The sequence below is a fragment of the Odontomachus brunneus genome, unplaced genomic scaffold (assembly GCF_010583005.1).
Source record: "Odontomachus brunneus isolate Ranch 3 - 2012 unplaced genomic scaffold, Obru_v1 Obru_scaffold_019, whole genome shotgun sequence".
NCBI lineage: Eukaryota > Metazoa > Arthropoda > Insecta > Hymenoptera > Formicidae > Odontomachus > Odontomachus brunneus.
In genome coordinates, this window is record NW_022639469.1 from 1,799,840 (window position 1) to 1,811,737 (window position 11,898).

Sequence of the window (11,898 nt, forward strand, 5' to 3'; positions counted from 1 at the left end):
AGAGAGAGAGAGAGAGAGAGAGAGAGAGAGAGAGAGAGAGAGGGGAGGAGAGAGAGGGAGAGAACGAACGAGCGAGAGAGCCGGGATACCGGGTATAGTTAGTGTATACCGGTTCTCTAAAGCCACTCGCGTGCACGCCGTTATATAACGAGAGAAACGACGGGCGGCGGGCCCCGTAGGCACGAGCATGCGCGCGACATGCCAACCCATTATAAATTGATAACTCCACCGTTTATTAAGTTCCACGACCGATGCCTGCTTAGGCAAAGAGCCCTCTATGCGCCGCGTCGCTCGTTCTCTCTCGCTCTCCTCTCTCTCTCTCTCTCTCTCTCTCTCTCTCTCTCTGTTTCTCTCTCGTGCTCTCGCACGCTCTCTCTCCCGCTCTCTCACCCTGTGCCGGCTCCTCTCTCGCCGATACATACATTATTTATTTACGCGAGTTTACAATCCCTCTAATGGGGATTGGCGTAATCGGCCACCCATCCGCACCCCCCGCGCCTCCCGCCCCCTCGTAACCACCCTGCCTGCAGCACGCCGCTGTCGCGCTCCCTCTTAATCACGTTTCACCCCGCTTTCGAAAATCCGCGCGTCGCCGTGAGCTCGACGAAATCGGAAGTGGCTTCGATGCTCTCTCTGCTTACCCGGGGGATGGGGCTGGGGGGAGGAGAGGGCAGAGAAGGGGTCTATCGCGATACTAACCGGGTACCAGTCGGTGGAGAAATTTCACCGGCGAAAGGAACGGAGATAAAAACGCGCGAGACAATTGGAAGTGTATCTGATCTGTTTGTCGTCCGATTCGACGGACGAAATCGAGTTCGCTGATAATTGTCCACGATTACGACTGACGACGTCTTGTTTCTCCAGCGGCAGGAAATATCGAATTTTTCATCCCTGCGAAAAACGAGCGACCGCGAAAAAAGCGCTGATCGCGACAGTTCTATCTCCCCCCCTCACTCTTTTCATTTTTCACCGCCGACAAGATCATAAAATCAACCGGCGCACGTGTGTGTGGTTGCAGATTGGCTCGGTCCACGCCCACCAGTCGAACAATAACCACCACCACCAGCATCATCAGCAACAGCAGCAGCAGCAACAGCAACAACAGCCGTCGAGTCAACCGCAGGTGCCGACCGGTGCGGGAGGGGGTGGCGGGCCGGGGGGCGGCGCGGTGGCCAGGGCCGGAGGCATGTTCTGCTACCACTGCCCCCCGGGCCTCCCGGCGCCGCGATTACCGCCGTCCCTGGAGTATCCTTTCGCCCCGACGCACCCCTGTAAGTAAAAATTCGATTCTTCCTCCTGCGGCCACGAGCGCCGATATTTTTGCCTCGACCCCACTCTTCCTCCCGACTTTCCGCCATCCCCCATGGTCCCTCGTCGACCTTCGAGTTTTCGCGTGTCTCGATTGATACGCTCCGTGAAAGAAAAAAAAAAAGCAAGAATCTACGCGTGTAAAATCGTGCGATTTCACGCGGGATTTCCAGGTTCAGTCGCGGTTCCCAGAGGTGGAAGAATTTTTTCCTTGGAAGCGTTGTCCAACGAGGAAATTCCTCACGGGACTCACGGTAATATTAATATCGCGCGCGGCACTCGGTGGAATCGGAAACAGCCGTGCGAGATCTCCGCGAGCAACTGTCACACATCGCGTGAAACTACAAAGTGGGAGCGCTGATGTACACATGCGCATAAATCGAGTCAGCCGCGAAATCTTGATTTTCCCATTCGCGCGAGCTTAACTTTTCCAATCTCAGACCGACGACTCGCGTCCGTCTCCCTCTCCCAGGGACAATTGACGATGCTGATCTTTCGGAGCTACGGCTTGCGGGACGATAATTTGCAACAATGACCTGATGCGATGATCAAGCTGGGGAAGAAGTCGCGCGCGGGTGGAAAATACGACGACGGGAACGGCGCGCTCGAGGGACACGGAGAAAGAGCGAGACGAGTCGGGCGCGCGAGTAGCGGTACATGGAGGAGGGAAAGGCGGAGGAGAGGGAAGTGAGGCGGGCAGACTGATTGTGCCGGCACTTGCTCTAGCGGAACACATCGATGAAGTTACATTACCGACTAGACCGAGTTACGCAAAGTGGACGCTACAAACTGGACGGCCGCTAAACTTAATTTGCACTTCGAGCCAACTTCCAGTTAAACCGCGTCCCGCCGGCAGTGCCGGAGTCGCTGCCCAGAACTTTGACGGCAGTTTGCCTATTCACCGATCGTTTTCCAAGTCGCATCCCATTCCCGCGGACGAATTTCGCTCGCGTATAACGCGATCCGTTGAGGCCGCGAGACTCAATCGCCGACCGGCTCGAGCTTAATCGCGGAAACGACGCGAGATTCATCGTTAACGCCTCGCACCCGCGTATGACGACCCACGACGACGACGGCGACCGCGAATCGTCTCTATCGGAGAATCGGTTCCAGAAAGGATAGAGCGGTAGTGTGTATGTGTTATGCGTCAGTATTTATTGCACACGCTATATTAACATTTATATAACTTTATTGAAAAATTAAAGAAAACTAAGAAAATAGAATTAAAACGGAGTAAAGAAAAATAGAAAATAGAGAAAAACAATTGTTTTTGCCAACTTACCTCGGTATCCTCTTAGCGCTAATTTTTCATTCGTTTTTATTTCTCCCAATTTTATTTTCTTAATTTTCTTTAATTTTTTCAACAAAGTTAAATAAATGTTAACATGAGCTTAAAGAAAGATACGGTGGTTTAAGCAAAACGAGAGGAATTTCATATTTGAGACTTGGAATGAGATTATTGATATCACAGCGCGTCGGTCGTCGATGATGGCACCCGACGTGTTAATTACCACATGCACTTTCGCCGGCACTTCGCAACCCTGAGACACGCGGGACACGATCGTCGGTCGAACGTCAATCGGCGGCACGCGCGCGCGCAACCAATCCGCGCGATAAATCCAAGAACGTGGGAAGCGCGAGGAGCCGCGGGCGCGCTGTTCTCTTTATTCTCTTTAAAATACAACGCCCATTGAGGCTCATAAATGTGGGAGGCAGTCCGGTCTCTCCGGTAGATGATCGAACGGGGCGTCGTGGTGGAGGCCGCGGGGGCCGGGGGCGGCTCGGAGAGAACGGGTGTCCTCAGGGACGTCCGGGCACCCTTCCAGCTCCCGATTGCTCCCGCGCCGTCCCCGTCTCCACCGTTGACTCCCCTCCGACCCCGGCTGCCGTAGCTGTGCGGGCCCTCCCCTCGGTGCCCCCCCTGCCCCCCGTTGGGATAAACAGATTAGGTAACTACGTGATAAGTCGGTAAGTGGGTTCACTCGGCCCACGGTCCAGACCCACCGACATTCGCTCTAACATCTAACTACCTCGTTAGTGTCATTAGTAACGGTCGGGGTGTCATTAGATTTCGTTCTACGTGTAGTTTTTCCACGGGTACCGTGGCGCGTCGGCCCCGCGCCCCCCCGCCGTCCCGCCAGTGACGGAGCCTAGCCGCAGAGTGCAACGGATACGGACGATCATGCGGCGGCGTGACGCGCGTTTAAAATAATTTTGAATTGTCCCGTCCCATCCCTCCCGGCGCCGCGTGTGCGCGCATGTGAAAATGTATCGAGGGGGAGAAAGAATAAGAAGCGGACAAAACGTCAAATCGACGCGAAAAATTCAATTCAGAATTAAACGACATTGATTTGACGCTGCCATGTAGTGCCATGTGTGCCAGTGGTATTGGTGAATATTTCTGTAATTGATATTCCCAGATTCGTACAGGCATTATCCGCGAGTAAAAAGCATTCTCTGATGGCAAGCCAAATTTCTCTTTTAATTTAATGTTCTTGATTGAAATGCGAAACTCACTAGGAGTCAAAATGTGTTTTGAACAAATTGGATGCTCGTGACGAATCTATGATAGATATTTGTAAAGACTTACAAAATATTTGAAACATGTAACGCTTGTTTAAACGCATATTTTTCTGTATGAAAATGTTCGAAGTAACGTTATGCCATCACGCCATCGGGAGTGTACAATGAGACAAGTTTGCATTGCTGCAAACGAAGGTCTCACGAAAATTAAGGACAGCAATCAAAATTCGATGTCTTCAGTTGAGATACAATGTCTTCCATCGCTATAGTGAAATTAATGATGTTACAATAAAATCAAAAAGCTCTGAGATTAAAAATCAAGAATAATATAGAGCCAATAACAGCCGATAACACAAGGTGATGGTGTGTAAAGAAATAAAGAATTTTTACTAGGTCCTCGTCCTCATGTACCTCGTCTGCCTAATAAAAATCATTTATTTCTTTACACACCAATACCTTGCATTTGGCTCTTATTGGCCCTGTATTATTCTTGATTATGTTAATTGAAGAGTTCACTAAATCCGACCTCAAGATTTCGAGGAACACGTGACGCAAATCGTGAACGTACGTCGGTGCTCGTGTTCGACGAGCGATTTTACGTTTCATTAGGAGTTGACACGCGCGAATTAACGACTCTCTGTTTCCCTGTCGCACAAGCAAGAAAGAAAGAGGTCGGCCACCCTCCTTTGTGCTCTTCTGTCGTGTGCTAAACAAAGCGGACGTCAACGACGATGATGCGTGTCGTGAAAAGAAGTCGAGCTCGCGTGCGTCCCGAACGCAAAAGTCGCCCGGCGGAGACTTGGTGTCCCTCTCTCTCTCTCTCTCTCTCTCTTTCTCTCGCTTCCGCAGCCGGGGTATACTAATAAATTGGATCAGACCGACTCTCGATGAGTTGTACGAGTTGTCTGGATCCGGGCTTTACTTCGACCCGACTCTAATCTAAGATCTTGAGTGGATTTCAGTTTGGGGCACCGGCAAATTTATTTAGCCGCCGCGGTCGTCGTCCGATTCGCTTCTCCACCTTCGTTCTCTTTCTCTTTGCCCTGGCAATAACGATGCTCGTTGCTTACTGAGAAATGAGAAATGAGAAAATAACCCTCGCAACGCGATACGCGTCGCGGAACTATCGTGTGTCATTATCGCATTTATTTCGTTATGATCGCACGAGATCACGCGTGGAAGGAGCGTCGAGAGAGCGATGACCAAATAAAAATTCAATTTCTCCGGGTGAAATCTCACCGAAAATGGGAGGAAGCGATAGTCAAAACAGTGCCATGCGGTGTCACAAGAATCAACATTTAACTGAAACTTGATTTGTAATTCGTACAACTAAATGTTTCACTCGATTAGAGCGAACTTCTTTCTATGAGGCGGGGAAAATATCACAGATTCACTTTTCAGCTTCAAATACAAATATTTATCAGATGACTCAGAGCAAAAATCCACTTGATACGAGTAGGAAATCTCTCGAGTTAGAATGCCTCGGCTGACACTCCACTTTTCGAGTGGAATTTTCTTCATGTAATTTGAAATTACGAAAGTGTAAAATAACTCACTTTGTATGAGCGAACAGTCATTTTATTTTGAGTGATTCGAATGGCACTTCCTTTTGAGTGAAATCCTACTCGAAGAAACCTAAAAAGCGCTCCTGCCTTTAAAGAAATTCTTTTCGCGTAATTTGAAATCACAAAAGGTGTCATTTTATGAATTAAGGTGAAAATCGCAAAGGTGAATTCAATCGGTGACATTACGTTACACCTTCGGATCATAGAGAGACGGAACTCGAAGTCCGCGGGTCCCACAGTCGAACGCGCTTTTCCAACCGACCATGCGTCGAGATGCGAAAGAGGTGTAACGCGTGTTCTGCATTTTGCAGAATGACACAATTCGCGCAGCGAGCGGGCATTCGAGATCCGCGCGCGACAATTGCGCACGGGAAACGGAAGTTTGAGCCGCGCTCTCGCGAGTCGGCGACAAAGTCGTTAGGGGCGTTGATAAAATATCAGCGGACGGACCGCGAGAAGACTCGGGCGTTTATTTTCGCGTGCGGCTTAGAGCGCAAATCCCCGCGAATCCTCGTTAATATTAATTTTGCAAACGATACGGCGGATCTCGTAACGGCCGCAGGAACGAGAAAGAGGGAAGGAGAAAAAGAGAGAACCACACGCTCGTTCGACGGTATAATTGCGTCCGCGATAGTTATGAAAATTCAGTGGCGTCGTCGACGAAGTCTCGATGCGTCCCTGTGGATGCAACTATACACGAATGCAACGGTCGCAGTTGATGGTGCAACACCAGTGCAACGTCCGTCGTTGTCTCTCTCTTTCTCTTTCACTTCCCCTATCTCGCTTTATCTCCGTCACCGTTATCATTCTCTCCCGGGAGGATGAGAGAGAGAGAGAGAGAGAGAGAGAGAGAGAGAGAGAGAGAGAGAGAGAGAGAGAGAGAGAGAGAGAGAGAGAGAGAGAGAGAGAGAGAGAGAGAGAGAGAGAGAGAGAGAGAGAGAGAGAGAGAGAGAGAGAGAGAGAGAGAGAGAGAGAGAGAGAGAGAGAGAGAGAGAGAGAGAGAGAGAGAGAGAGAGAGAGAGAGAGAGAGAGAGAGAGAGAGAGAGAGAGAGAGAGAGAGAGAGAGAGAGAGAGAGAGAGAGAGAGAGAGAGAGAGAGAGAGAGAGAGAGAGAGAGAGAGAGAGAGAGAGAGAGAGAGAGAGAGAGAGAGAGAGAGAGAGAGAGAGAGAAAGGGTGCGAGAGAAAGGGAGGGAGAGAGACAAGCAGAGGGACAGAGAAAGAGAGACAGGAAGGGAGAGAAAGAGAGAAGGCCGCCAGGCGGCGGAGAGAGAGTGGCATGAATTTTTATGAGCTTAGGAAATTAATTTGTGTTTTTCGCTAAGCTCCGGCTTAGCGCCGCGGTAATTAATTGCGCTGATTGCTCTGCATCATTGATGAGCGGTTCCGGGCTTTCGTAACGTCTGCTCCCACCTCGCGCGCGCGCGCGTGTACGTTGTCTCGTCATTGTATGCGCGCGTATCCGACCGATATGCCTTGATATCGGCGTTTCACTTTTCGGTGCTTCGTGCAGGTGCGTGTGAGTGTTAGTGAGCGAGCGATCGGAGCCGGCCACGGTATTCTGAACATTTTTAATTAACGCGATCCGCCGTTCGCGTAATTGAAGTCGCGGGAAAAAGAGAGAGTGTATGTGTGTGTGCGCGCGTTTTAAGACCGTAATAGAGCGCGATAGGGGCAAAATTGAATCGTTTATCGAAACAATCGTATGTGAAGGAATTTTTGTTCAAATCCTCAACGAATCCTCAACGAACGAGCACCACGCGTGCATCACGACGAAATCGTCGTGCGAGCCTTTCCTTTTATTTTCGTCCGAGAACAAATTCGCTCGCGCACTAATAAATTGATAGCCGTGCCGTGGGCGAAGAAAGCCGCTATTTAACCACGTTGATCACTTTATCCCGCGCGATAACGCTTACTTACGCGTATAAATTTGAAAATTCCACGAGATTGTCAGTAACTCGGAAGTTTTCCGAAGTTATCGAGTTTCTCAAACTCGAGACTCCCTCAAACCCTAGTCAAGCACAGTCAAATATGCGGAGCACCCAGCCAAGTTCCGCGCGGTACTTCGCGAATTCGAATTTGTCGGGAATTAAAAGGCCAAACTTCGTCGTACTCCGCCGCCGTTGCATCGATTCGTCCCGCAGCTCAGGTATTTTTTCCGATCGATGATATCTCATGTTTTTCCATATCGGCACGCTGCTTCTCTCGTGATAGTCGCCGATTGCGGCTTCGTTACAGAGTAAACTCGGGTATGATGGTCATACGAAGAAGATGGCTATAAACTGTAATTTCTCCAATAATTGCTAAAACAGTACGTTTCTGTAGTCATTCTCAAAGGCAATCTATATCTAAAGTGACTTATGTGCATACACTCAGATGCTGAAACGTATTATTTAACAATTATTAGAAAAAGTGCAGCTTATTTCCGTATTTTCCATTATACCCTACCTAGAAAAAAAGAATATTCTTTTTTGGAGAATATCTTTATTGTTGACGTTTTAAAAGTAAAATTAATGTTAAAATGAATTTATATGTGGCGTTGAACGAAGATAAATTAATCTTCAATAAATACGCGAATATAGTTAAATTAACACAATCATTTTCTCATAGAATATGATAATATTAATATTCTTGGTTATATATTATTAGTCTACAAACAAGACGAATACAGTGAAATTAGCACAACCATTTTCTCATATATAACCAACAATATTGATATTCTTGCTTAATTGAAGATTAATAATACACAACCAAGATTATATTAAATCTGAATAGAATAGTGAGGCTGAAAAGTAGGATCAAGATTGACCTAGGTAGGTTAGATAGAAAAGAGGTTAATGTAGGTTTCAGAGTATCAAAATAGGTGTTGAATGGAACAATAAGACGGAAAGTAGGATCAAAATTTCGACTCGAGTTGTCGATTTATAATCGCGCGACCGTCAACTTTCATCGCTCTCACTCTTTCAAGAGATACTTGAATTAAAACCCCCGCGCGAATTAAGAGGATCACAGTTAACGTTTTCCGACACACAAACGACAGGAACGCTCAACTCTTCATTCATCCCTCCGCGTCTTCTGTGTGTTGCAGACACCAGCTACTCCGCCTATCACCCGGCACTGCACGGAGTCGGCGAGGATTCCTTCGTGAGAAGGAAACAACGAAGGAACAGGACGACTTTCACCCTCCAGCAATTGGAGGAGCTCGAGTCCGCCTTCGCGCAGACTCACTATCCGGACGTTTTCACGCGAGAAGACCTGGCGATGAAGATTAATCTCACGGAGGCCCGAGTTCAGGTGAGACAGCGAGACGCAAAACGACCGGTATTACCGGTGCGCCGAGTTTGTTTGTCGGAGTTTAATCCAAAATTTTATTAGAATCGACCCTATCGCAGGTCTGTCCGATTCGCGGACGTTCTTCTCTTTCGATCGTGCAGACTAAAAACCCCGCGCAAACAGTGCAAGCTCGAAGCTTCTGCGCGAGATTGCGTATTAATCTTAATTGTTATTAATAATGACACCTTTCCTTTTTCGCTTGCTCTTACTTTGCTTTCAACGTTGCCTGCGCGCGAAGTAGCTTACTATAATCCGACACAATGGGTTTGTAATCTCGTTAAATTATAAAAAGATTTATTATAGAGCGCGCAAGGTGCAACGCGCGAATAAATTTGCAGAGAGGTGGAGGAGGAGGAGGAGGAGAAGCGCGGAGAGCGAGAGCGCGGCGCATTATATTTAAGGATATATTAAAACGGGTTACTTAAAAGTATGCTAATCACGTTGTGTATAATCACGTTTATTCGATAACGTGAAAGCACGTGCATTAAAACTTCAGAGAACGTTCGCATGCCCGCGTTCGTGCATTGGCAGTACCGGCCTTAATCTTTTAATGCGTCTCAGCGCATTGAGATTGGATTCCGCGTTTTAATACGATGAGAAAATTACGCGCGCCAACCCGGTAATATCTCCCTTTTTTCTTTCTATTTTTCTTTTCACTCGCTTCCGTCAAGCGTTAAATATTACGGCAAATCCCGGGAACACATTTCTCAGCGAGCGCGCCCGTGTGTTTTCCACGCGACATTTTCATAGGTCGGACACGGTAGAACGCGTTAGCCCCCTTCATAATTAATTTCCATTAGTATCGAAATGATTATTTCGCGAAAGTGCGCGTAAACCGGATTCCGCAATCCGAGACGAAATTTCGACGCAATTACCGAGATAGGGGAGACCGGGGCTAGATGTCTCATATTTCCGAATTTCAAAGTTACAACTTCTCAGACGAGTAATCGTTGCGACTGACTATACAACTGTACAAACGTGACAGACGCAGCCTTGTTCCACGTATTAATGTCCGCCACGATTTTGTTGACTATTTTGTTTTTTATATTTTGTTTTGCAATAACCAAAGACAACCGTGCAGCAACGTGAAGTTGCAGTTAAACTTACTTTTATAGCGAAATTTACTTTGTTTCTGAACAAAATAGATTTTATCGACAGTTCATTCTTTATTATGACAAATATATAAACAAAGCACATGTCGGACGTCGTAGCTCTTGGGCCAACTAGACCCGGTCTCCCGTATATTGTATTTTGTCCGTGAAGATACGCGGTGTAGGAGAGGGACGTGCGAAATATTTGGGCTTCGTGCGGTGATTGAATAAAAATGAGGAAGAAAAAGGGAAAAATCTGCAAAGAGTCGCGCGGGGATCGCGGGGATGATCGATTATCTGGTCGCGCGGTGGCGTAATGTTGCCGTAAGAGCAAGAGTGTGTACAGAGGGGTGTAGATCGGAAAGGGCGGCAAGGCAAAGGGGGCAGGAGAGGGAGAGGTGGAAGGCCCTCGGACCCCAAGGGGCGCGCTGACACCCTCGACCTGACGTAATCTTCTGACAGAGTAAGCCGGTAATCTCCGGGATTACTTTGTACTCCTGGCTACCGTCCTCACGGCCGTATTTACTCGCGCCGCTGTAATTCGCGCTGAGAATCCCTGCAGTAACAGCGATTCCCGCCTAAAATCCCGCCGGAACATCTGCAGGATATCTGGTTACCAATGGCGGCTTTTTGATTTCTCGCGGCCGCCTTTTCCGCGCATTTCCGTCGGGTTTTCGAACAAATCGCTGACAATTGCCGATAAATAGCGATGCGCCGATCCTTTCGATATACGTCTCATGACGTTCAGTGGTAAGAGGATGTTACCTATTTTTTGTTTAATTCAACTGACCGCAGTTATCGTTCCAAAACTCATTCTTTTTCTTGTTTTCGAGTGAGAAGCTCAAGTGACGATTGAATCACCAAAAGTAATGATTGAATTCAATGATAATGACTGAATTACCAAAAGGATAAATATGATTCCTGGCGCATATTTGCATTATTTGTCTCGTCTGATTGATCCTTCATAGGCAATTTCTTTTTCAAGCGCAATTAATTATAAATAATATTAGTACAATACTCTGGAAATCTAATCTCCGAAAATTAACAAGAGCCGCATTGGCTGTAATCAAAAATTAATTACATTCTAGCGCGGCAATGCGTAACGTCGACTACATGTAACTTAATAGAACGTGGTAGTAGACAGAGAGAACAAAATAGTTGATCCAACTAAAATTATAATTATTTTTAGGCCCGATCATATTCTCTGCTTGTTCTAACTCGAAAAAGGGCAGTATGCATACAAGATTATTATCACTAACGTTACAGAATTAAATAAAAAATGTATTTTTTTCATCGTGATTTATAATAATTATTTATCTATGTAATTGTATAGTTATACAAATATCACAATTACTTTTTCTTCAGTATATCAGAGCCTCGGTTATCAATGACTGTCACGATATTCAGCTCATAAAGTATTCCTTCGAAATGTAACCATCGAATTTCCCCGTGTCCGACTCGTTTAATTCAAAGAGCAAATCGGCGACTCAATCCGACGTCGCACCTGTCTGTCGCACACCTCGGCAAACATCCGGAACGGTCGCGCACAAACCCCGGCGCTTCTTCATCCTCCCTCTTTCCTCTCCTCTCTCTCTCTCTCTTCCCCTCTTTCTCTCGTCATTAATATCCCGACTCTCGCGAAGGATCCTCGATCACAGAGAGTCCGGGAAGCAACCTGGCGTGCATTGTGCGGATTACGAGAGGAGCAGGGAGGCTGAGCGTGGGCACAGCTCTCTCCTTCTCCCTCTCTTTACGAGACAGTAGTATGTACATACAACAACAATGAAAGATACAGAAGGGAGGAAGGCGAGGAGGTGAATGACGACGACGACGACGACAACGGCGGCGGCGGCGGCGGCGGCATGGAGGAAGAGTTGGTTGGCGGCAAAGACGGGGAGAGGTGGTGAGGGGAGGCCGGTTTGGTCTGGCTGTGACGCAATTACGGCGCAGACTCATTGTTTCATTAGCGAAGACAAAGGGAATCTGGAATAATGGACAAATAGGCGCGTTTATGTAGCGCCCGTCCTCTTCTCCTGCTCCAATTAGAACCTCCTAGAGGGGAACCGGTGGATCGAGGGGGG

The 11,898-nt window shown here is 47.6% G+C and overlaps 1 protein-coding gene across 1 annotated transcript in view; it reads left to right on the forward strand.

The window, feature by feature from the left end:
* LOC116841950 (cone-rod homeobox protein) overlaps positions 1-11,898 on the forward strand; it is a 73,686-nt gene that overhangs the window by 48,847 nt on the left and 12,941 nt on the right. The window contains exons 3-4 of the mRNA XM_032810508.1: positions 1,019-1,271; positions 8,482-8,687. Of these exons, the coding sequence (XP_032666399.1) occupies positions 1,187-1,271; positions 8,482-8,687 (291 nt within the window). The 5' untranslated portion in view covers positions 1,019-1,186. The remainder of the gene's footprint in view (positions 1-1,018; positions 1,272-8,481; positions 8,688-11,898) is intronic.